Consider the following 26,343-nt stretch of genomic DNA (forward strand, 5'->3'; position numbering starts at 1 on the left):
TATTTTATCATTTTATAAAATAGCTAACACTATTTAGAGCTTCTCATAATATCCAGAGTCAGTAAACTGGGCCTTTGAACAGATTAAACAGTCTCCACCAAACTGGTAACATGAGTTTATAAAGAAAACAATAAACTTGACCAAACCGTGAGTTACCACAGCAACCCCTTTCAACCATGTTTTCAATGCTGTGCTTCTGAAACCAGTATACATCTATTCTTGGGGCATGTGCAATAATTCTAATGCTATGATTATCAAATGAAATAAAAACTAATGCAAACAAAAGGGTTATGGTCCACAGAGAAGTCAGACAAATTAAGTATTAGAGGATACACTTATGGTCAACACCTTTCAACACTGAAAAGGGAGAAGGTACTATAATTAATTAACACAGCTATTAAATTATTCACAGTAGATACAGGTGATAAAGCAGAAGGAAAGCAATAGAGACTGAGGCCTCGTTTAGGTCTCAGCCCTGCCATTAAGTAAATAAACTTTAATTATGCTGTTCTGGACTTCAGTCTCCTCATCTGTGAAATGAAGGTGAATTAAATGACATTCAAAGTCCCTCCCACTCAACAAAAACCTATGAATCTATAATTCTCCCTTCCTAAGGGGACTCAGTGGACTCTCAAAACATGTAATAACAGCTCTTAGGTCTCAAATAATTAAAACTTGTTTAACTCAATATTCATGAACAAGCAAAGTCTCACAAATAAGAAGTCTATCCAGCCAACATGAATAATCTCTAGTATTAAGTAATTACATTTTTTCTTTACACATTTACCAAATTTGTGTTCTAATACATAAAGCAGTTTCTTACAAGAATTTTCCCCTTAGAACCTGAGCGCCCCGTAAAGACAAATAAAAATCAATTTATAAATTAAATACTATTCAGGCAAAGATAATCGCATGCATGCTGGACCTATAAAATCCACAAGGTACTACTTTCACTACTACAGTCAGGAAAAATCTGTCCTGCTTCACACACAATTCTCTCCCAGGTGCACGTTGAGATAAATTTACAACAGGGAGCAATAAATCCAGGCCACAGAGCAATCTAGATTGCCTGACTCATAAACCCATGACTTCTAACCAACCGAGTTACTGCAGTGAAACAGATTATTGAGATACACTGAAGTGAGAAGTGGAGAACTTATTTATAAACAGGTCATATAAATAAAAAACTTTAAAAATGGAGAAAATATAAATGAAACCAATATAAAATGTACTCCAATATTCAAATATCATTCCTTTTTCATGTTGAACATTTTAAATAATTTTTTTTGCAAACTAAGGGCAGTATGCATGGTAGTATAATATGCTGCATGGAAGTGGAGAGAAAAGAAAATATTTAGTGAAAGCAAGATATGTATATTACCTACCTGTGCAATACCAATCAAAAAAGTACACTGACAGAAGGGACTTAGAAGCCACACTAAAGATTTGGGAAAACTTTCCACGAGGACTATCAAAAGGCCAACAAATCCAAGAGCCACAGTGACTAAAAATTCAACTATTCCCACATGTTTTGATTTTTTAAAAAGAGGCGTCAGCATTAAAGCAAAAAATACCTGTAAGATATAAATATTAAGGTTAAAGCATTGTTCATATACACTGGTATGAAAACAAAATTAAATTTTCCTTGTGAAAGAACAAGTTATTTTCATTAGAAAATACAGTCATTAAAATACAATTAATTTCTAAAGGCCATGGTGAGATATTTAATTTTCATACAAATAGTGCTCTACATTAAAAATTTAAACGGACAAATATTAAAAACTGCAGTATATCTATGTAATAGGCAAACATGATCATCTCAGCACTGTAGAAACCATAAACCACCGTGTGTTTCTGCAGTTAGATACGGACAAATATGAACAAAACAGTATGTCAACAAGCTTTTACACAGAGCCCATCTTTTCAACTTCACGTGTTGACAAGAAACAGAGCCAGTTAAAAACCAGACAATTATATAGAGGAGCATATCAGTTATTTGTAAATTATCATGTTAAACAGCAGGAATGGGACTTCCCTGGTGGCGCAATGGTTAGGAGTCCCCCTGCCAATGCAAGGGACACGGGGTCGAGCCCTGGTCCGGGAAGATCCCACATGCCGCGGAGCAGCTAAGCCCATGAGCCACAACTACTGAGCCTACACTCCAGAGCCCACACACCACAGCTACTGAGGCCCGCGCACCTAGGGCCCGTGCTCCGCAACAAGAGAAGCCACCGCAATGAGAAGCCCATGCACCGCAACGAAGAGTAGCCCCCGCTCACCACAACTAGAGAAAGCCCGTGTGCAGCAACGAAGACCCAAAGCAGCCAAAAATAAATAAATAAATAAATGTTAAAAAAAAAAAAGAGCAGGGGTGATAGTCAAAATATTTAACAACGGATACAGCATGGGCACATAAGCCAATCAGGATGGAAACTGGGACCACTTAAAACAAAAGCTTGTCATGAACATCCCACATTTAACCAAACTACCCAATGGAAATCAACACTGTCAAAGAGCTACATTTACGAAGATATATCTTTACACGACATCATCCTGTAAAATAAATTAACTTGAAACAGTCAGGATCTCATAAAAACAAAGGAATAAAATGTCTAGTACCAGACAATCTTAATGGTGTATAATAAGCACAATTAAATGAAGATAGTGAAAGACAGACACAGAGGAACTGTATGTGGAATACATCATATGAAAACAAGTTAAATTGAAACTTGAGAATATTCTGTAACTTTTCTAAAAATATGGAGGCACAATGATACAACTCATGTATCAGTAGCCTAGTAACAATCTTGTCTTTCATGGGAAATCGACTGTAAGTAAACCAAACAGTAAGACTTTATTAATCAAATATTTTGACAGTTCTTTATTCCCATTTCAAATGAAAGTACTTACAGATGATAAGCCATACAGGAAAAAAAGTAGAAATATCACAAAGCAGCTACTTTGAGGAAATAAAGAAGAAGCTGTTGCAATGACTGCCATGAGAAGGGACATGAGAAAAATCACACTTGTATACACAAGGACCCAGGAGAGCCTGCAATGGGAACGCAGATACATTTATGGCTAAAGATATAGGCTTTAACAATTAAAAACAAAACAGAAACATTTTAAACAAAACCTCAGCTTTATTTTAGCCATTTTATTCTTAAAATTAAGCCAATCTCTTCATTTCTTTGTATGCTCATCTATTGAAAATTAAAGCTCTCCTATGTAATTAAAAATACAGCAGCATTGGTTAAGTTGTCAGTAAAAGTATCATCTGACACAGAGATAAAATGGTGACTATCTTTCCAAGAGTCCAAAAAAAAACTGTACAGATTTATAGCAATTCATGATTAATTTAAATCTAAAACCCTCGAAAGTTCAACAATGCACAATACTTATGATTTTCTTAAAATACGAAAGAGTTTAATGACTGACAATTTTCTTTATGGTACATGCAACAAACTGATGGCTTTTGGTACTTTAGACAGTAGAGGTTACCTTGCTAATCGACAACATAATTACTACAGGAACACAATGTCAGATCAGGAAGATCAACAATGGATTCACTACAGGACTCAACATTTCTCCTCAAAATCAGAGCTCAGTGAAATCACCACAGTATTTAGTTTCATTTTATTTTCATTTTTCAAGTTAGCAAAATAGGGCTAAAAGATATCTGAACTACCAAAACTAAAACCATTATTTTACAGAGGCAAAACTGAGGCACTGAGAAACTGATTTGCCTACATTCTTCCAGCTACTGTTTCCTCACAGAATACTTTAATAACCAATGCATCTCAAAAACCAATCACTAGTAAAACGACAGGAGAAAAAACTGCGCAAAGATGCTATGTCATACAGAATGACCCCATTACATAAAGTGTTTTAATTAACTGTTGCATTGAGCTAAATGGAATAAAATGGTCTACAATAATAACTCACATGCAACAGTATTAACTTCCCCCCCAAAAAAGAGGTCAAAATAATGTTGTTATTACATAGTGGAAAAAGTACGAAAAATACACCTAGAATTATTTATAAAAATGCATGCCTCTATAAAATTATCATTGTATAAAAATGCTAATGTGCTCATTTGTGAACTTGTTTCTCTAGAAATTACTTGCATATTATAATCTTAAAAAGTTCACAAAAATAACTTTCTCCAGGGGAAAGAAAGCCCATATACTACATACACAAACTTCTGTCATTTTGATTACCTTTTAATAACATGTATATGCTATGATACCTGAGGAGGACTGTAACAGGCAATTCATTTCTAACTTCCCCAAATCTCCTATTTTCTATACACTGAAATATACACTGAAATACATGGAGCACGCCTCATCAACTCAAACAAAATATTAAATAAAATTTAAATATATAATATCCACATGAGCTTTCCAAAGCTCACCTCCTTTATGTTAAAACAAGCCAATCAATTGCTGAAGCATTTTGATTGGTCTCAAAAAACTCCAAGACAAAGGCAATAACTGTGAGAAAACAGCATCAGCACCTCATCAAGTCAGGTGAACAACAAAATTACAATTCTGAAGATTTGTATACTTATACAATTATTAATCACACTGAATAACAAAGTTTTAATAACATACCAAAAGGCAGTGTCATGCAGTCCCATTATCTTTAAAAACTCTTTTAACTTCTTCTCTTTTTCTGCTACGATATGAATTGCCAAAAAGTATCCGAAAGGTGAAAATGCTATAACTAGGTATATTAAAATTACTCCTCGGGGAAAGGTATCTATTTCCACAACAGCAGTTTCTCCCATAAGGACAGCCTTAGTTGGCTCCAGCTTCTTCCAAAAAGAAACATTGGTCTTCAGCTGTAATTAGAAAATGTAAATACATTCAATTAATTTAGTTCTGATAGTAGCCCCTAAAATAATGTGACAGTTATACCCTCAAATTTAATCAATAACCTCGTACAAACACCATCCTCAAAAAGCTACACACCAGAAATAAAGTGATTGACCCCTGCATCATGATACCTATAGAAAACTGCTTTTACTCATTCTGGAGGCATGTCATAAAGTTTAAAGTCTGAAGTTCGGAAGTATATAAATTTTTATTAAATAATTTGTCAAAGAAAATAAAACTGCACATTATCATCTTTAGTTGACAATTATATGCATCTTAATAAAAACATGCATTTATAAAACTGAGGAATTAAGGAATGATCACTAGTATGATGAAAGAATGACTCTTTTTAAAATGTTCTTTTAGATAGTAAGTCCTTCTAGTGTTTTAAAATCTATATATGCAGCACGCATATAGAGAGAACAATAAAACTAGTTATGCCATATGATACACTTCTACTTAACATTCAAATGAATGGCTAAAATGAGATCTGCTCTACCTGTTCATCTAGTATGGTCTGGGTTGTGGACAGCTAAGGTCTTTAGCCAAAACACAAGTAAGTACTTTTAACACTGTCAGTGTGATATGCCCTATATTTCACTGTCATTACCTTAATCTTCTGTGTTACTGAATACTGTATCTACAGTACATTTATACCATGTTGTGAGAGTTTATAAGATAATTCTATATACATCATCTCATATGGTTCTAACAACAACGCAGTCAAGTAAAGCATTATTTTTGTAGTCATTTTACTACATAGCAGTCTAACAACTAACAGAGACAGGTCTCCTGTTCAAGGTCTCCTGTTCATTTCTGCTAAAATGTGAAACACTGGATCAGGCCTAAGCATGTCTTTAGAATGTAAATGCAACAACATTTATACACAATCTTAGTGGCAGTACAGTATTAAAATACAGAACTGGGGGCCCAAAAGCGATAGTCTGAATTAGCTTTGCCACTAATTAACTGAGTTTTGGAAAGTCACTTATAACCTTCCTGTGCTTCAGGTGCACATATAAAATGCAGACAATAACAGCACCCTTTAACATAGGGGTGTTAAAGATTAAATGGGTTGATCTTAGCACATAACTTTTTAGAAATAATGTTTGGCAAACAAGTGATAAATGTTTGTTAAATAAGAAATAAAATCTACCACTGTGATTAAGATAAAGATACTCACCTTCTTTAAACTAAGTTATTCTTATTCAAGGGAAAAGGTCTGCAAATGTAGACCTTTCATAAATATTATCTACAGTCAACACAGATATGATAATACTGGTGTACAGAATGCTGAATCACATGCTTAGAAACCATCAAATAAGGTGGGTTTCAAAAAAATTAAGTCAGAGAGTATGACTTCTCCCTTATCTCTTTCCATAAAGGAGTTGTATTAAGTTATGTATTTTGTACATTTGACAGCAGTCAAATGAAATCCTGTGGTAAAGACTTCGGGGATGATTGGTAAAACACAGTTTGACTCTATTTTCTTCCTTTTTCATATTTACCTGTATAATGGCAGTATCTATCGAGGCCTGTAAAACTGTGAACCCTGAGGACCAGTACTGAACAGCCTCACATGATTTTGAACAGCCAGCTATGGAGAAAAAAAGGTGAGACGTAAGATTCTGCAATATACAAGTGTTTTCTTTAAAGGCAGCACACATGGGGTTACCAAAGTAATATAATTAATCAATCTCTACAGGACCAAAGAAAATAAGCAATGGCCCTCCAAAGGCAAACAAAATCTATCGCGTTCCTTATTGTTTCCTTCAAAGTTTTGAAATTAAAGAGTTACATGTGTTAGGATACTGAATCGTAAATGAATACAAATGGAAAGAAAGAAATTAATGGTAAACACAGTTATTTAAAATAAATCAGTTTTCTGTTTTAAGGCAAGCCATTCTACAATGACTTATCAGCTTTAAAGATCTTCCAGATGCAATGGCAAGTCCAGGTGAACAGCACAGAAAAAAAGGAAAATTCTGTAAGGGCTTTGCGGAATCAAGTCACAAATACAGTACTTAACAGTGACTTTAACATTAGTCAAGAAATGTTTGTGGTTGATAATTATCTTTTCAGACGTTTAGGCATTGAAGGCTGTTTTCCATGTTTCCAACATAAAACTAATAAGGTTTATTGGTGGAAGACCCTGAGATTTTAAAGGTACGCGCCATACCACATATGAAAATAATTACATGGAGAAAAGAACAGACTTAGAATGTCATACAATTCAAGATAAAATTTTGTTTTGTTACTGTAAACAATACAAATGTATTAAAATTAAGTTGGATGTTACATAAATTATACTTCATATTATATATATAGATGTAGACAGATAAATACACATATATTTTTATGCTACAGTTGACAGTCTTCTTACCTGAATAACTATTATTTAAAATGCCAATGGTGGACACCATCAAATTTTGCATATGAACTATAGGAGCAGCAAAAATGGGAATTTAATTCATTTTCATTGATTGTTTAGGGCCATTTACCTCTTGAATCCATATAAACAGAAGACACTGGAATCATATCAGGAAAAAAACGGAGTTCATAGGACATGAAGTCTTTGAAAACCACACCTACAAAGTTGCTGGGCTTAGAAAGACTGGATGCTAGCAATTCTTTTTCACTTGTATATTCTTCGGTAATTATGACTATAAAATATTATAACAATTTAGTTAGCTCACAAATTTGAATAGTTTATTGTAATACAATACACCAAGTTTAACATTATATTTGATGAATGTAATATTTCATAAGCACTTGTTTGATGCTCTAACTTCTTAGAAAATGAATACAGCTCTTCTAAAAAGAAACTAAAAACTGAATATTAAAATAGTGCAATTTTACAGACACTATTTCTTAGCTGTCATTTGATGACATAAATTATGTATGTGTCATGTAACACATAAGTTATTAACGTAATAAAATAGATCATATGCTTTATATGCAATATATGTAGTCCACTTATCTACGTCAAAGTAAAACCATACAAACGACTCCTTGATAAATGAGTGGATATTTGATTTTCAAATATTCCTTCTTATGAAGAAAATTCCATAATCCTTCCTCAGAAACTAAATGTGTATGTTAGTAACTATGACACACTCGTCTTTGAATAAAAATTGCCATTTAAACCCAATAGTGCTTGTTCCTTTCTTAGAAGATACATGAAAAAATACTGTAATCATCATTCAGCTCTTTTCACACCATAATCTTAATTTTTTAACATTTTCTTGAAGTCTTATTTACAAGCAAGCAGTCTTCACTACAGGAGGCTCAGAACATGTCATGAAATGGGAAAAAAAACCACGTAGGATCAGAACTTAACTTTACTACTTATTAGCTGTGTGAGAACAGGTAAGCAATTTAGTTCCCTGAACTTTAGCATCCTCACCCACAATACCTAGCTGATCACAAGGGGTTGTTAATATCGAATGTAGTTACAGACATGAAAATGCTTTGTAAATTATAAAGTATTACTTAAATGTTAATTCTCATGATTTTCCAGACCTTGAAGGTGTACATGGAACTCCAGGATTGATCTGAAGGAAGAGGGTGTTAATTCAACATCCTACCGGTTAAGTTACCATGTATGTATGTACAATCTCACGTTCAGAGTTCTGCCATTAAAAAGACAGAACTTAAAAAAAAAAAATCTACATACATTTCTACTATTCTGCCATCTAAGTTAATACACACTGACTTGGATTTCTTTAGCATATATACTTTTGTCCTACTCAGAATTACCAATGAATTTCATTCTCAACATTTCTGATGAGTTCTTCTTAGCTGACATGCTAAATTCTTATGGCTATCATGCTGCTTATGCTTAATATGATAAACCAACAAATGTATTCTATACTAGTAAGATAAAAATATTAAACAGTAATACACCAGAAAGAAACCACTGGGGAGAAAGCTATTTGGCTCGTGGTTGTATCAACATCTTCTGTTTAGTGCCACATTATCCAATAATGCGTGACACACACTAAAGTCAGTTACAACTAACAATCCTATATGATGGAAGATAACAGGTTATTTTCTTATTTTCTACAATTCAGCATTTCATTAAATCAATCATCCTGGCATCAGCATTACTGTCTTTATGTATTTCTAGTTTCTTAATAGTTACGTGAGTCAGAATCAAAATGAAATATTCCTTCAAATCTTTTATACTATACAAATATGCTATTTTATAAATGGTCTATGAATTAAATATAAAATATTAAAACATAAAATATGCTTCCTATTACCAAGACTACAAATTAAAGTTTCACAAGAATCATAAGGCAGCAGAATTACATGATGTTAGTATTTCTATAAAACTATGTTTTGGTGAAAGGACATATATCTAAATGTTAAGAATGGTATTTACTCAATAAAGCAAACGGCAAAATACTGAAGAGGCTTTCTGCAAGAGACAGAATACACATGTAAACTCACAATACCGTTAGGAAGGTGATCGGTAGAAACCTTGTGCATGATGTCTCTTGTAATATTAGTCACTGGTGTAAATCCAAGAACTAGGTTAGAGAGGACAGATTTGTCCATGGGGTTAAGTTCCATGTCAGGCACTTCTTCATAGATCTTATTCGGATGCATCATGCTTATTAATACTAACCAAAATAAAAAAAATAGTGGAAAAAGAATTTCCTATAACAAAGGAAACAAACAAAATGATTACAAAGTATAACAATGGCAGCAAAGATCATCAAGATTTCTATGAATATAACTAATACTAACAAAAAACATGAGGAACTTGGGTCTCCTCTCTTAAGTACAAAAAATAAAAGCAATTCCATCCTAAAAGAAATACTGTGCTGAACCTAACCCAACAGCATATGAATTTTTCCTTTACATTCAATTTTACTAAAATATTTTAAAATTCATGTCACCATAATACATTTAAATGACATAAAAGCTAACATTTAAACATCTTAGATTACTAATATAAACTATAATAATAAATTTACTCATACATGACTTTATTCAAAGTAACTTACCAAACATCTGTAATAGGGATCACCATAAAAATGTCTTTATTCAAGTCTGAATTAAAACTCATGCTTTAATTACAGCTAAGTTTCTACTACTAAAACTATACTCAATTATATTCAGTAGTCAACTTTAACAGGGGTGAACTCATTATTGTTTCATCTTGCTGTTTAATTGTTCTGCTGGCTTCAAGAGATCAACAATACCATTCCATCCTTTAAAATCACTAGTAACTGGTTAGCCAGAGTTCTTACTTTCTTTCACCTTTTAAAGTAATGTATGCTAAATAAATAAATAATAAAGTAATGTATGCTTGTGGGAACAAATATGTGGCATCATTTTGGTAATTATGGGCAATTCAATCCAGAGTCCAAAAGATGGCCGGCGATAAGGAATAAACTATGGAATAATGTTCCATGAAGTTATCTGCAGAATCTATTTTTCATTCCATGAAACGGGAAATGCATGCCTCAAGGTTCAAAATCAAGCACTGATATTAGAAATTAACTAAATTTAGACATCATTATTAAAATTTTTGACATTCAGAAAACATGGGATAATTTAGGTATTTTTCTGAGGCCAACACAACAAGTTTTTACAAGCAAATTAAAGGGACCTAAGAATATAAAATTATAATAAAAATGTATCCAGCAAAACAAATCATCTTTTAAAGATGGAACATACTAATGCAAAATAAACTGCAATAAGACATAATGGTCACTTAACTTACCTGAACGCTACTTTTTTTAGTCCTGCATTTAATGAGGTAATTCTTCAGTAGGAGTGTTCTGGTCTGTCTCCAAACTCCAACTTCCCGAATTGCAGTAGCCATGTTTTCTGGATTAGTTTACTAAAGAAAGGAGATTGGAAAAAAAGAAATTGGAACCACACAGTCAAGTATATGCCATTTCTAACGTCAAAGACAGACAGATGTTTCAGCCTCAGGCTAGACAGTTAAGCATACTCCACACTGTCTCTCCTACCCGGACAGAATGCACGGAACGGCAATGTGAAGATCCTGAAAAGTAAATAGTAGCATGTGAAACAAGGGGGAACCGGAATTCCACTTTTTCTCTTCCAGTGTCCTCTAAACTGAACGCACTGCAAGTGGGCACTGGGACACAGAGAAAGCTCCGGAGGAAGCTCTCTAGTTCTGGCTCGGTAGGAAACGGAAGTCTTCTGCTCACGGAGAACGGGGAAACACCCAGTCTTTTATTCTTTTCTACATTCTCCTGTGCCCTTGTCCCCAAGCAACCCCGTTTACAGCAGTGTCAGACTGCAGTGATGAAAGCTGAGCCCAGCTAAACTCTCTCTTCTGAGTGGAGCTTCTTCCACAAGGGTCGGGAGACAAAGCCCGCCGCTTTCTGCTCTGTCACCTTCCAGACACAGGGCCCTGAATGCGGCACATGCAGTCGCCGAAGTGCGTGGCCCAATGGGGCAGGAAAACCCTAGCTTGGCGGCTGGAAGATGGAAAAGAGAAGCCACGGGGAATCAAAAAGTAGCAGGGAGAGCAAATGAAAAGAGGAGTTCAGGGAAGCAACGCAATGAAGTTGTTCATTAGCTCCTGGACTAACACACCCAATCTGGGTAAATATGCATCTACTCCTACTCCGTGCACCAAACACTTGAGGAACTGAATTCACAGACAGACGCACCGCCCAGATCCGGATGGGTCACTGGGCGGCACACACGGACAGATTCAAACTGCACTGCAAAGGCTTCTGAAAACTAAACCGAAATTAGAACCACAGTTCAGAGAACGTGGGCAGAAACTGAAGACCTGAACCTAACCAGGTGGACAGCACGCTAAAAGAAGACATCAATGCTCTCTACGGGATGAAAACAAAACCCGCAGTCTCACACAACGCAAAATGACTCCGGTAATGAAGCATGTGAAAAATGTCACTCTACCCACAGGTGCCACTGCCAAGGTGACACAGATTTTGAAATTATCTGACGAAGACTTTAAGGCAGCTACTTAAAAAGTGCTCCAGCAAACAGTGGCAAGAAAACAGTCATTCCTGAAAACAATGAAAGTGTCAGCAAAGAAACAAGATATCAAGCAGCACCAAGTAGTCATTCTAGAACAGAAAAACACAGCAACAAATACACAAGATCCACAGAATGGGCTCAAAAGCAGAATGGAGACAACAGAAAAACATCAGTCAACTTGATAGATCAAGAGAAGCTACTCAATCTGAACAAAAGAGAGAAAAGAGGTTTTGTTGTTGTTGTTTTAACAATTAACAATACCTCAGAGAACTGTGAGACAATAACAAACGGTCTAACATTCAAACGATCAGAGACCCAGAAAGAGAGAAGTGTGTTAATGCTGCAAAACGTATTTACAGAATTACTGGCTGAAAACTTCCCAGATTTGGCCAGAGATGAAACACCTAAGAGTTTCAAGACGCTTGATGAAACCGAAACAGGATAAATCGAAGGAAATCCACATTCAAACACATCGTGATTAAACTGCTAAAAATGAAAGACAGTGAAAAATCTTGAAAGCAGTCAGAGAATAACCACTGCATCACCTACAGGAATACTGCTTTGAACGAGAGCAAATTTCTCATAAGAAACTCCGTGGCTAAACTGGGTACTCATACACTGCGGGCGGGACTGCAAAGGGGTTTAGCTGCTGAGGAAAAGTTTGGCAGCTCTCCAAAAGTGAAACAGAGTTCCTACGTGATCCCACTACTCCATGGGGACTCAAACAAGTGCACGTTCACGCAGGGTCCTAACTGCCAAGACGCAGAAACAGCCCAAATGTCTACCAACAGACGAAGGGAAAAACAAACTGTGGTGTATACACGCAATGATTTACTATTTACCGTAAAGAGGAGTGCAGTACTGATACATGCTACAACGTGGATGAACCTCCAAAACATTACGTTACGTGAACGAAGCCAGACACAAAAGGTCAAATCGGATTCCATTTATGTGAAATTTCCAGAATACATAAATCCACAGAAATGGAACGCAGACTGGTAGTTGCCAGAGGAGAAGGGGAGAAAGTGCTTAATGAGTACAGGGTTTCACTCTGGAGTGACGGAAACAAATTTCACCTCAGTGTACTTTTTGAGCTGTATGACCTAAATCACTGCATCACAGGCCCAGTAGCCCTCTTCCAGGCTAAGCTGACCCTCTGGAGGCCCCTGGGGCCCCTTCTGCGAGTGGACCTCTGCTGGAGCCACATCGCAGGTCTTCAAAGAGGTTATATGCAAGCAGAAGCCAGCCTGGCCGGGCTCCCGAGTGCACTCTCCGTGGTCCCTACTCCAGTTGGCTCGGCCCCGTCACCTAGAAAGGTATCGAGAGGGCAGCTTGGAGGAGACACCAAAAAAGTCCCGCTAAGCCTTCTTCAGAGAGACATTTGTTCCTTGTTTTATATAACCCTATTTGATGGCAGCCACTGGTGTGACCCCCTCTACCACAAGAACAGTCTGTTCCAAGCTGGCTGACCGTCTCCACCTGGATAAAAAAGCAGGCAACTTTTTAGAGGCAGCTTGTCTTACCCCCCAAAAGGCAATATACATAATTGAAGTTTGGATCAAATAAACATCCTCTTTATATGTGCAGAAGAGAGCTTTTTCTTAAATTTAACGATGAGATTTAGACAACTTTCATTCCCTCTGTGCTTTTTTCTATTTTCTCAATTTTCCCATCAATATGTGTTCCTTATATGGTGGGGAAAAAAGTAATTACACAATTAGGTATACTGTAAAAATCTTAAATGAGTAAATTAAAAAGAGCAACATTGCAGCAGCCAAGAAAGGAGGATACACTCAAAATAAATGCTCCCAACAGCCTCATTCCTGTTATATCAGATCCTGCAATGAGCTGGTGATCACCTCTAGGCCGATGAAAGGAAGGAAGAAAGGAAGGAGGGAAGGAGGGAGGGTGGAAGGTAGAGAAAGGCAGATGGATCACACTCATTCGAGGATGATTTACTACGAAACACAGAAACACTAACCAACTTAACAGCAAGAACATTCTCAAGCTATCTGCCAAACACATCGATTTACTGGGAGCCACTGAATTATTCATACCAATTGAACGCTGCAAGCTCGATGCCTCATTTTTAGAAAACAGGCCCCTCCTGAAGCAGCTGATGGACTCACAGGATTCTTCCTTCCTTTGAGAACTGCTCCCTGAACTCAGGGTTGAGTCTTTAACAGCCTTGCCTGAAGCCCATGAACCTGTGCACACACCCCGCCATCCCACCAGACACACCACGACTACCATCACCACGGCCACCTCTGAGTGGTAGCATTTAAGTTTTCTCCAGGCAGAGGGGAATTTTTAACTAAGAGACCCAGAGACTGGGACTCATGGAAACAGTTAGATTAATAGAAGCATTTAAGGAAGTTCATACATTCTCGGAACTAAGCTTTCCCCTAAGGTTTGATACCTACTGTGCCCCAAACCTGATTCTTCTTCCTTGGACTATGTGAAATGCCCTATTATCTACCCAGTATATTTTATTTTCACTTAAGCTGGCCAGATCAGTTTCTATTTCTCACATCAAAGGACTCAGCCAGTGTTACAGTATAATGTGTTCTTAACTCCATGGTTAGAAAACTCCGAAAACAGCAGTTTTCAAAGTGAAGTGTGCCAGGAACAAAGGGAAATGTTAAAGACCCACGTGCCTCCCTGCCTACTAAGTGTACAGTTCACTGACGCTAACGGGAGTGAGCGCGCAGGGCCCAATAAAAAGCGGAGAACCACTGAAGTAGTTTTTAAAGTAGCTTTAAAGTAATAGTAACAGGGAGATAAATGTCTCTGCAGAAGATGACGCACAATGACTAATCAAAGGAGTCACTTCAGTGTCCATTCAGCCTCAGTTTTGTCCTTTCTTCCAAAGCACAAAATCCCTTCTGCAGCAAAAGGTGTTTTCATGCTGTTTTCCTTTTGCCCCTGAGCTCTAATTTTTCTTCCTCATCGTTTTTCCTCAGCCAGAATGTCTTCTGTCTCAGCGCAGAAAGAATTCCGGGAGAGGCAGAGTGAGAGGGAAGGAAGAGTTTGTTAGTACAGGACGCTTGTGAGAGATACAAGCCCACAGGCAAGGGAGTGCCGTCCTGAGAACTCGGCGGGCTACATTTTTATAAGCAAAGGAAAAGTGGGGAGGGGGGAAAAGACCACCTTCTTTTTCATTCTTCAAGTCTTCCACTATTAACTCCTCCTACATGGTGGGCGGGGGAGTTTTTGACCCCATATGGCCCAACTGGGATTGTCATGGCGCTATGGAAATGAGCAAAACGGCGGTCCTGTTACACATACTATGATATTGTAAATTATTTCAGGTTTTGGTATAATGTCACCTTTCCCCGATATCTCTGCTCTTAGCGCATGCAGACATGTAAGCCCCTTCTCAAGGATCATCAACTTGCCGACTTCACTGGGCAGGATGTGGGTCTCACGCCATGATCGTTTCATTGTTTGGGGGCATGTCTCGTGCTTCTGCTGCTTGGTTCTGTTGTTAAGCAAACCTGCTTTCTTGAGTGATCGTTAACTTACAGGGTCTCCCATACTTTTTTATTTATGATCCCCTAGTGGGATTAACTATTTAATTACCTACTTTGTCTCCCTACTCTGTCCCTGTCAGAATGACCAAAAGAATAAATACACATAAAGCTGAAAATGGTGCCTGGAACATGGCACGTAATTACACATGTTGATCACTACTGTCTATAAAAGTAGTAACACTAATATCCTCAAGGGATATCATACTCATGAAACAAGGACAAAGCAATTCAGAGAAAGCTACTAGAGAATTTGGAAATGGAACAGACAGATAGAAATAAAATTCTTGCTAGCTGGGGCGAGTGCCAAATCGGTGAGTTAGAATGGACTGAGTCAAGGTAATTCCCCCAGAATCGATGGCCAGAGGACAGAGGGAAGAAAATGCTGACCAGGAAGCATGAACTCTGTTATGAAGTATACAGACGAATCAGTGCTATGACTCACCTGAACAAACCGATGTTTTTTATATTCATAAGCTCCAGTCTAATCATGTGAAAAATGTTAAATTTCAATAACCTTGAACTTCCATCTACTCAAATTATTAAAACAAAACATCTTCAAGAAGAAAAATCAATTGACTTATTGTTTTCTTCAAGAAAGTAAACACCTGGTTTGGGTGTTTGAAAACTAAAATGAAACATTCTTAACATTGATTCTTCATTAACTTTTAGTTTAATGTTCACCTAACCAGTAACTTCAAAGCTGTAGATAGGTTTTTATAAACTGACAACAGTGAACCTATTTGCCCACCTGGGCACCCACAACCCACGGAGTTTAAGCAGGTGCAATTTGAAAAGGGCCGTGGGGAATAAATCAGGCGAGGATGGCTCTGCATCATGATGTGAAGCACTAACTACTGTAAAAGGCTCCTTGCAAACCACAGGTGCTGAGGGAAATATTGTGCTGCTTCTTCAAGTGCTGAGACCACAGTGTCTCTGCGAATTAATGTTTGTCCTTTGGGAGAAGACGGAAGGAGAACGAAAAGAGGGAAGCCTGCACCTCCCACTGGTGGGGTGATCATAAAGTCCCCTCTGCTCCCCCCGCCCCACACTGCTTTGCAGGGTAGGGAGGGGGGATTTGGGATGGAGGAAGGATATGGGAAGGCAGTGCTTTCTATACTGAAGACCTCGGCGAAGATAAAGAGACGGTGTCTGAGCTGAAACCAAGCCCTATGGGCAGGGCACTGAGGTTTCCTGAAAGAAAGGTGGAAATCCACCCCGCAGAGGTGACATGAAAGTGGCTCTTCTGACTCCAGTGCACAGCTGAAAGCGGGGCTGCAAAGTTAGGAACGAGGCACGGCCAGCAAGGGGCCATCTGTGAAAAGTTTAACTCGTCCTGTGCCTTTTCCTGGACCAAAAGAAAACCCATATTTAGCATGAAGCTCTAAATTTCCTCTTTCTACACTATAATTCCCCTGAATTATCCCAAACGTTATAGCCTTATGTGGTGAGATTCAAAAGGACAAAAGCAAAAGGCAGTGAAGGATGCTTGGCCTGCCCCGCATTTAACATTGGCTGTTAAGTGGGAAGAGAATCATACAGTCAACATCCAGGAGGAGTTTACTCACAAGTAACAGAGTTCACACAAGCCCAGGGCATTGTAAATAGAGACGACCAGACAACCGTAAAAAAGCAGCTTTTTGAGTAGACAACACATGTAAGACCTCTTTTGCAACGTATATTAGAAGATGACCCTTGAAAGCACAAGTTCACAACTTAAGAGCAATAAAACTTCTAATGGCATAGTTTTAACAAATTGTACTTTTTGGAAAACTTACAATACTTGACACAGTTCCAAAGTCTTACCAAGGCAGTACCTTTAAAACTCTTAAACAAAGCCAATTCTTAACTGCTCGAGAACTATGACAAAGACATAGAAATATGGGTACAAAATTATTTTTAAGAATATTTAAAGTGTCTTTCCATTGCTCCACAGCGTATCTGGGGAATGTGTTAAGTTTGTTATAGAGCTTTAAATAATAATTAGTTTTATGCACCTAGTATCACTAAAGGTTTAATTAAATATTTAACTTTCTGCTGGAGGAAGGAGGGAACGAAAAGTGCTCACTGAACTGAGAAAGCACCTTGAGACCGAAAAACAAAACGAGGCAGGCAGCTGCACGCAATCAATGGATCCGTTTATTACAGGGTAACTTACTCACAGGGTGGGCTCCGGATCGGGGAAGAACGACCTGCAGCTTTACTCCCCTCCCCACCGGCGGGGGCCACTGGGACGACTTTAGAGTTAACCTACCGTATGGAGGCAGGTGCTTGGAAACGGGACGTGTACTCCTAAGTCAAAATTCATGACTGGGTACCTAGTCTCGTGGGCACCAGGAATATACATCATCGGTGTTTGGGGACTAACAGAGCATGGAGGCCACCTGATCCTAACGATTATTAAAACAGTTTCTATTAACTGCAAAGCTTTGACAACAGAGAAGTGACTTACTGCACAGTTCAGTCCTGGGTAGGGTGGGTGAAAGGACAGGATAAACTGTAAGAGCCCAGGATGGCGTCAGTAATGCTAACAGCCATATATCCATACTTTTCCTAGATAAAAATAATTCACATTAAATCTAATAAGTTGCAAGAAAACGGAAAGCCCACTAAAGCCCATCTTCCTTTTCTAATGCATTAATAGTTGACTTAAAGACTGAATTTACATAACCCAAAATTCAGTATCAGAAATTCACTACTGTATTAAAGAAACATTGATTACTATATGTGCTATGAAATATATTTCACCTTTCTCAAAGCAGTAAAAATGTGCATGACCTTTAGAAATAACTGTCAGAAAAAATTATCTAGAATGTATTAATTTTAGTTCTGAGAGGAACAAATTAAGATTATATCCTATAAATAAGGAATTGAGCCATCCGAATGTTCACAGCCATCCTGGCAAAAGATGTGGTCAGTCAGTCACCTTAGCAAGTTTGAAAAGATTCCTGGAAACGATCTAAGCTGAAAGTATCCCCAACAGACGACTATTAGAGGTGACTTCTCATCCACCCAAGCAGAGCTGATTATTACTCCTTTGTTCCAATAAATAAACTGTAATTGCGGTTACCATACTGTGTCATCATGATCTGTTTACAACTTAATCTTGAACTTGACCATGAAATCCGTGACAAAAAGACGGCCTTCTTTGCTTCTCTACCACCCATGGTAATACTAAAACCAGTATCATCTTACCGCAAGTTCCTTTATCCAGATTTGCTGAGAGTCTATAGATCAAAGGTCTGTAACGGAGCCCGAGGGGGTTAAATCCAGCCCACAGGCTGGTTTGTACAGCCCAGTAGTTAGGAATGGTTTTCACATTTTTAAATGGGGGGGGGGGAAATCAAAGAATAACGGTATTTTGTGACATGTAAAAATTATAGGAAACTCAAATCTCGAGTCTAGAAATAAAGTGTTATTGGAGCAGAGCCATGCTCAGCTGTTTCTGTGCCGCCTGTGACTGCTTTGTGCTACAACGGCAGAGTTCAGTAATCAAGACAGAGACCATGTGGTCCACAAAATCTAAAACATTTACTGTGTGGCTCTTCACAGAAAAAGCTTGCTGACCACCCTTACAGACAAAAGGAGGAAGAAAGAAGAAAAGCGGCATAGTCATTAAACATTTACTGAGGGATTTATGCACCAAACTTTTTTAAAAAAATACAAAACGGAGTTAGACACTGTCACTGACTTTGCAGATAGATAAAATTTAATATAATGTGGTAAGTGCAACTGGGGGAAAGAGTCTGGGAAAGAGTGGAATGCAAATTCCAGGCAGGGAAAAAGAATGGAAGAACTAGACTCCCCAAAGGGGCTTGACTTGTGTAAAGAACAGGGAAACCTGCAATGAGGCAGAGGCTCGGGCAAAGTGAATTGGGGCAAAAAGGGCAGGTGTACCCTCTAGATGACACTATTAGGACAGGCCCTGGAAACAGGTTGTCAAATACCTTATATGCAAAATTAGACTAGACATCTTTATTTTGTGTACCCATACTTCCTTGACTGCACTTTTCATACCTAAGAATAATTGTTTAATTGCCTGGCAATCCCATATTTCACTAGTCCTTTCACTTTCCTAATCCCCAAAGCTTCCACCCACAGCATCGCCCTCAAATGATGACCTTGATCCCCACTTCACTGAGAAACTGAAGCCATCAGGAGAAATTTCCGAAACGTTCCACTACCCCTTCTATCCACCTACCTACAGCCGCATCAGAGGTAATGTTATACATTTCAACAAGGTGCCATTTTGGCCTAAACTGAAGATTTTGTTTCCACTAGAACTCTGAGAGATAAAAGCTAAATGGAATCTGGTATCAATGAGACCTTTAATTTAAGATTTATTTTTTAGAAGAAGAGGTTAAGAACATCTTTGGCAGATGACTTGAAAGAAGTTCCTGCCCAGCTACACACATCACTGGCTTCTCAACTAATAAAACAAAAGCACTGTCGGGACTTCCCTGGTGGCACAGTGGTTAAGAATCCACCTCCCAATGCAGGGGATGCGGGTTTAATCCCTGGTCAGGGAACTAGATCCCACATGCACGCCACAACTAAGAGTTCGCATGTCACAACTAAGGAGCATGTGTGCCCCAACTAAAGGAGCTGGTGAGCTGCAACTAAGGAGCCCGCCTACCTCAACTAAGACCTGGCACAACCAGAAATAAATTAAAAAAAAAAAAAGGCACTATTAAAATCAAGCCTTTTACAGGAATTCCATGGTGGTCCAGTGGTTAGGACTCGGCACTCTCACTGCTGAGGGCCAGGTTCAATCCCTGGTCGGGGAACTAAGATCTCACCAGCAGCGAAGCACAGTCCAAAAAAGAAACCAAGCCTTTTAACTTAACAGGGAATAAATTATAAATGTTCTCTTCTTCTCTAGTGTTCTAAAATTTACTGAAGGTAGTATAATAATAAAAGAAAATAATAATTGTCAATATGATTTAACCTAAATTTTATGACAGTATTTCTTGCTGAATGGGAAAATAATGCAATGGTACCCACATGACAAGTTATCCAATACCTTTTCTTATATATAACAGGTTCCTAAAAACTTGTGCTTACAACTATTCTAGGACGATTAATTCACACACTAGCAAAGATTTCAATTTATGAGAATACTACAAAATTCTTTTATGCAATCATCTCCTCAAGCTCAAGGGCAGAGATTACAAATCGTATTCATCTTGGCATTCTTGGCACATAGCTTAGCATCTAGAATATAAAAGACACTCAGATAAACCTGTAATGTATTAATAATGTATTAATGTATTAATGTATTAATAAACTTGCTTTGACCCTGAATGCAAGATTTCCCTATACTGAATCCTGTTTGAAGGAAAATACACTTAAACAGCACATATTCCAGGATTAATGCCTTACTAGTTAGCTTTTAACCCAAATACCCCCAAGAGCCCTAACTGCCCTAATAATGTTCTCTTGTACGGAGTCTTCCCTAAAAATATGTAACATCGCTCTCTGGATAGAAGCAAAATATAGGGCATCAAGGACGAGAATTTAGAGTCTGGCATCCCTGGGTTGGAAGCTCAGCCCTTTTGGCTAGTTGGGACCGAAATAAGTGACTTAACTTTTTTGGGAAGCGTTTTCCACATCTGCCCAATAGAATAAGACCCCTCCGACCTCCAAAGGATGCTGGCAAGACTGAACGAGATAATACTGAACCTGCCTCACGGCTGGGAGTCCAACATACACTCCTTTTCTCCCCTTCCGTTCCTGCACAACGTCCTCGATGGAAAGTAAACGTGACTGCCTTTATTCTTTCAGACTTATTTAGAAACGTCTGTCCAAGCCTTGGGAGCCCAGGAGCAACCCTCCTGCAGCTATTAGCGCCGGCAGCCTCCCGAGCTTTCGCGTCTGCTGTAGTATCAATACTTCCACGCCTGGAGCCTTGCGTTTCGGGAACCAGGGCACTTCCCCCAAAACCGTGCCCCAAGCTCTGCGCATCTCTCCCGAACTCCTCCTAGCGCAGAGCGAGGAGCAGCCCGAAGCTCCCAAGGGAACCCGCGCTCGCGGCCAGGTGTTCAGAGGGAATTCCCTTCCCAACATCTCCGCCCTCCGCAACGGCGCCCTGAGGATGGAGACCACCCCGGCCAGCCCAAGGCAGGGGTCCCGCGGCGACCCCGGCATCCGCACCCCGACACCCCGGGGGGCGAACAGCATCCTCCTCCACAGGACACGCCGCAACCGCGCTCTCCCCGACCTCGGGGACCCTTCTGCCCCCAGCTGCCGGCTCGGCCCCCTCCGAGCCCCGCTGCACTCCAAGCCCCAGACCCCCCGGCCGCACCCACCGCCCCTCCCCCGCCGGCCGCCCCTCCTCGACCCCTCACCCCCTCCCAGGGGTGACAGCCACCCCGGCGGGCCTCACACCCCGCAGCCCTGGGCGACCGCGTCACCTCAGGGCCGGGCCGAGCGCCGACCGGCCGGGACACGCGGAGTCCGCGGGGACCTCAGCTCGGAACAGTGTCCGAGAGGGCGGCCGCGCGCGCGCGCCCCCGACGCTGCAGGACGGGGAGGGCAGGGGCGGAGAGGGGAGGGCGCGGCGCCGGAAGCCGCGCTCCGCCCCGCGCAGGACGCACCTGAGGGCGGGGCACCCCGAGGACGCAGCCAGCAGACGGGCGCGCTCCCGCCGCTCGGCCCGGCGCATCCCGGCGCAGGCGCGGAGAGCGACCCTGGGGGCGGGGCCTCGAGGGGGCGGGGCTGAGAGGGGCGGGGCGAGCGGGCGCTCCAAGGCCCGGGATCCCTGGGTCCACCTGGACGCCCGTCTCTGCAGCGCGGCCTCGTGGCTCAGTCCCCGGGGCCCCCGGCGCCTCAGATCTGCCTCCTTCGTGGAGACCTCGCCCAGCTCCCCCCGGGACACTGGCAGAAACAACGGTCTTGAAGTCAGGGACTCCGATTTGAGTCCAAAGTCTGCAGTATCCTGGCGTGTGACCTTGGTCCGCCGACCCATCCTCATCTGCCTCCTGCGTCATACCCACTAAGAATCCCTTCTTCTCTGCCTCTCGGCTTTTAAGCGGTCCCCTCCCAGGTCTGCATTCCGCAGCCCCTTCTCCTTCCCGCCGCCCTGTGTGGGGTGCAGTGTCTTCGTGCCATCAGACCCTGACCTAGGACATGTGGACATTAAAAGATGCTTCAGATTCCGAAGTGTCCTCCTGAGAGTCTGGGATGTGGCAGATCCTGAATCTTCCAAATGGCCTGAGACATACCGCATCTGTGGGAGATTCTATACCGCACTTATATTTGCTAAAAATGTAAACTGGTGTTTTGAGTTTTATTGCCCAAATTGACCTAAATGGTGGTCAGAGTTATTGCAAAGGAAGAAAAGCTCACAACAGATTTTTACTCTCCAGATTTCTGTATGGTCACATTTCTTTGCACAGTTTTTTTTACTTTTGGGGCATTTAACTATTTTAAGATCTTAAAAATTCCGTTGATCCTGTATACATTGTGTTTTGTTGTTGTTGTTGTTTTTTTACTTATCGTAGTTTTTCTGCTCCTTAAATTTAAACCAAATCTCTCCAACAGTCACTCTAAGTTCTACCAAAATAAACAAAAAACAGAAAAACAAGGAAATGTGTTATTTCTCCTACTGAATATGGATTAAACAGGAAATTCAAAGAGCTTTAGCGGAATCCATTATGATTAAAAATCTGGCAGTGAGAGTCAGGGGAAGGGAGACAGAATGTTCTAGGAATTACATCAGAAAACTGAAGAAGGCAAGTAGTGAAAACTATACATGATGTATTCTTTTCTCTTTTGGAATAGCTAAGACATTTTAGTTACAAGTTCAGAAGAATGCATTATTAATGGCCTAGGATTTGTGGGCATGTAAATAAATGGAGGTCAAAAATAAATCTACTTGAGAAAATGTGTTACTGAAATATACATTCACCCCAATTCTCCGATTGTACTTCTCACTAGTTGCCTCAACTGCTTTAACTTCAGAAGTCTGTGCATCATTTCTACCACTATTCTAGACATTTGTTTCCTGAGTTTCTTATCCTTGCAATGTTCTCTGTCATTCAGCCTGCCTATACTTCTGCTCTTGCTTCAGTATAACGTGACCAAAACCAAAAAAAACCTCATCACCCCAGACAAAATGATCTCACTTTCCTCTCAACTGCACACATGCTACCATCTTGTTCACGTGGTTTTACTTATATACTCTCTTCAATCATATTGTAAGTAGTCTGAGATTAAGAGCTTTTTCTTATACCAATTTAAACTTCCAGGTCTTGTGCATCATAATGGTGTACAGTAAATGCTGTGGATAACACTGCTGATGAGAAAACGCATGTACAACAGTATGTAAACACTGTCATTATTATCCCCCCAAAAGGTCACCATGCACTGAACAAAATCTACCTAATAAAAGAAAGATATTAAATTCTTCTTATGGATGGATGACAAAGTTATGAAAATATGGTTTGTGGAATCCTAAAACAGAGAGAATGCTAAATAAGACCTTTTTAATAAAAAGACTGCTGCAAAGGGATGAACTGGCCATGACATGTTTTACTGTATCTTTGAGCCAGCTACTTAGCAGACTGCATGTACCTTGTGAACAATTTAGCCACATAATCTCGATCTAAATTTCCATAGTTACCAGGTCCTGGTACTAAATAAGCAGCTGCAGCAAAGATGTTCCTTTCCAAGCTTCTGTATCTAGGAAAAAGCAAACGAGCTATACTGCTTGGTTGTCATGGTGGCAACCCAAATCCCCATAACCAATTAATAGAGTTCTAGACAAATAAACCACATGGGAATACACAGACCATACAGGTCGTAGATTGAGATGTAACAAGTTGCCTAGTTGAACAAAATAAACGAGGACGCACCAGAATTTTCACAGTATTTAACATAGAAAAAGAGAATTTTTCTTGCTTGCTACTCTAAACGCCAACCTACATCCTAACCTCCTGCTGGCAAACAATGGAATCTATTTGTGTTGCTTTTTTACTTCCTAGAGACCAAAGCCTTACTTCATGGCTTTCTGATGTTATTTTATCCAAAATTGAGAGCAAAATTGCTAAGTTGTTAGGGCATGGTTTTTCTGCAGCCAAATTAGTACATTATTTTGCATGATTATCAATACACTGAAAACTACATAAACCATTTTAAAATCTATAACTATTAAACACTATTTATTATTGTTTTTAAGCATTTACCATTTCTACAAGCTAAAAAAATGTGCCAAGAGAGTGATGTGCTTTCAAATTTAGTGTGTAAATGAGGTATAACTTCAAAGAAGTTCAGATTGGTACCTTTTTCTAGAATAAGGCAGGACAAATCCAGAAACACAGCCTTGACTGACAAGGCTGAAAGAGAATCTCATGTCTTTAACAACAGATTTCCAAACTACCGTCTCAAATGTGGCTGAGATTGTTAATAAATGGCTTAGGGAAATGATTAACAATTGGTGGAAGGTTGGAGAAGGGAATGACTTCCAAAGGTACGTTTAGTTTGTTGGGTGTTTAGTACTGCTACTACTACTAATTATTACTACTGTTTTCATTACCCTAAAAAGAATTTCAAGTATTATATTCTTTCTTTGTGTTTCCCCAAATGGAAAAATGACTCAAGGAGATTAATATTTGAAGAATGTCTAGCCAAATTTGATACTTAAAAACTCAACCAACCAACAAATGTCTATGGAGTTCCTAGTAGTCTTACTTAGCAAGAAGCCCCACTGTTCAGGGGAACCAAAAAAAGGTCAAGAAATCAACAATTATTCTAAGATCACAAAATAATAATTAAAGAGCATCTAATGGAAGATAATACCCGTTCCACTGTTAAACTATGTGCTGCAAACTATAAAGTACCACAGAGAATTCATTAAGGTCTAGAGTTACCAGGTACCTTCAAGAGGGAAAGACAGGGAGGAGGATGCTTTAACCAGAGTGGAGAATGTATCAGAGAGCACAGAGAAACAAGCCTGCATGGCTTTTTATAAACACAGGATTATCAATTTACCTAAAAGAATAATAGATAGGTTAAAAAAGAGACGACTTAATCTGTGCGTCCTTTCCTTCTTCACTAAGGAACACGATCTTGAAAGTAGTAAAGGCAAAACAACATAGGAAGAGAGCTGAAACTCGAGATGGCTGAGGAGACTGTACACAAACACCTATCTGTTTCAAATAAGTTCATGTTTCTGGGCACAAACGACATCCCACAGCTGTTTATAGGTAATCTAAGACCTACTGCATTGCTGGTAAGTTCAGAGAAACTGTAAAAAATGAAAAAGGTAATAGATCACCTGCTTTAAAAAAAAAAAAAAGGTTTAAAAGACACTGAAAACTTTAGAACAGGAAAATAAAACTCCAGAGTCCATCATTCAATATATTTTATGAACGTTTAGAAGAGAGGTTGGTGGTCACTAAGAACCAGAATCACTAAACTAAGGATGTCATGCTATATACTATAGTTCTTTTTTAATCTTTGAATTAAAAATGGGAATTATATAGTCACGATAGAAATTAATTTCAGCAAAGCATTTAATCTGGCCCTTTATGATGTTTGTGGATGAGACTTGACATAATAATAATTAGGTAGACTCAAAGCTGGGTAACTGTAGCCAAATTTTTGTTGATAATCTTTCATAAGTAACATAGGTTAGGATACAGAAATCATTTTCTGGTCAAATCAGAGTATGAAACAAAACCTACATAGCATAGGAAATATGACTGAAGACAGAACCAGGAAACAAAATTCATTTTAACAATTTGAACTCTGAAACCTAAAAGATACAATTTAACAGACATATATAACAACCCCCACATTTGTTCAAGTTGGAAAGAAAACTGCAGAAATACAAAATAGGCTATAGGTCCTAGCGGTACCCATGTAAACAGCACGCGGAGCGTGTAGTGTCTGCCCAGATCTATAGGAGTTACTAGGTCCACTCAGGCAGCTGACAG

At 39.2% G+C, this 26,343-nt stretch overlaps 1 protein-coding gene across 3 annotated transcripts in view; it reads right to left on the reverse strand.

Moving 5' to 3' along the window:
• ABCA5 (ATP binding cassette subfamily A member 5) overlaps positions 1-21,945 on the reverse strand; it is a 62,948-nt gene extending 41,003 nt beyond the window's left edge. The window contains exons 1-8 of one of the 3 annotated variants that reach the window (XM_004275420.3): positions 21,820-21,945; positions 10,615-10,734; positions 9,338-9,542; positions 7,379-7,540; positions 6,386-6,474; positions 4,614-4,843; positions 2,911-3,052; positions 1,386-1,574 (exon numbers count right to left, since the gene is read on the reverse strand). In XM_004275420.3, coding sequence (XP_004275468.1) covers positions 1,386-1,574; positions 2,911-3,052; positions 4,614-4,843; positions 6,386-6,474; positions 7,379-7,540; positions 9,338-9,542; positions 10,615-10,716 — 1,119 coding nt within the window. In that variant the 5' untranslated portion in view covers positions 10,717-10,734; positions 21,820-21,945. Of the gene's footprint in view, positions 1-1,385; positions 1,575-2,910; positions 3,053-4,613; positions 4,844-6,385; positions 6,475-7,378; positions 7,541-8,096; positions 8,432-9,337; positions 9,543-10,614; positions 10,735-17,858; positions 19,275-21,819 lie in introns of those variants that run through there. The other 2 variants (XM_033438386.2, XM_049701889.1) reach the window with 2 other exon arrangements.
• Between the last annotated feature and the right edge of the window lie 4,398 nt (positions 21,946-26,343).

The sequence above is a fragment of the Orcinus orca genome, chromosome 19 (assembly GCF_937001465.1).
Source record: "Orcinus orca chromosome 19, mOrcOrc1.1, whole genome shotgun sequence".
Classification (NCBI taxonomy): Eukaryota; Metazoa; Chordata; class Mammalia; order Artiodactyla; family Delphinidae; genus Orcinus; species Orcinus orca.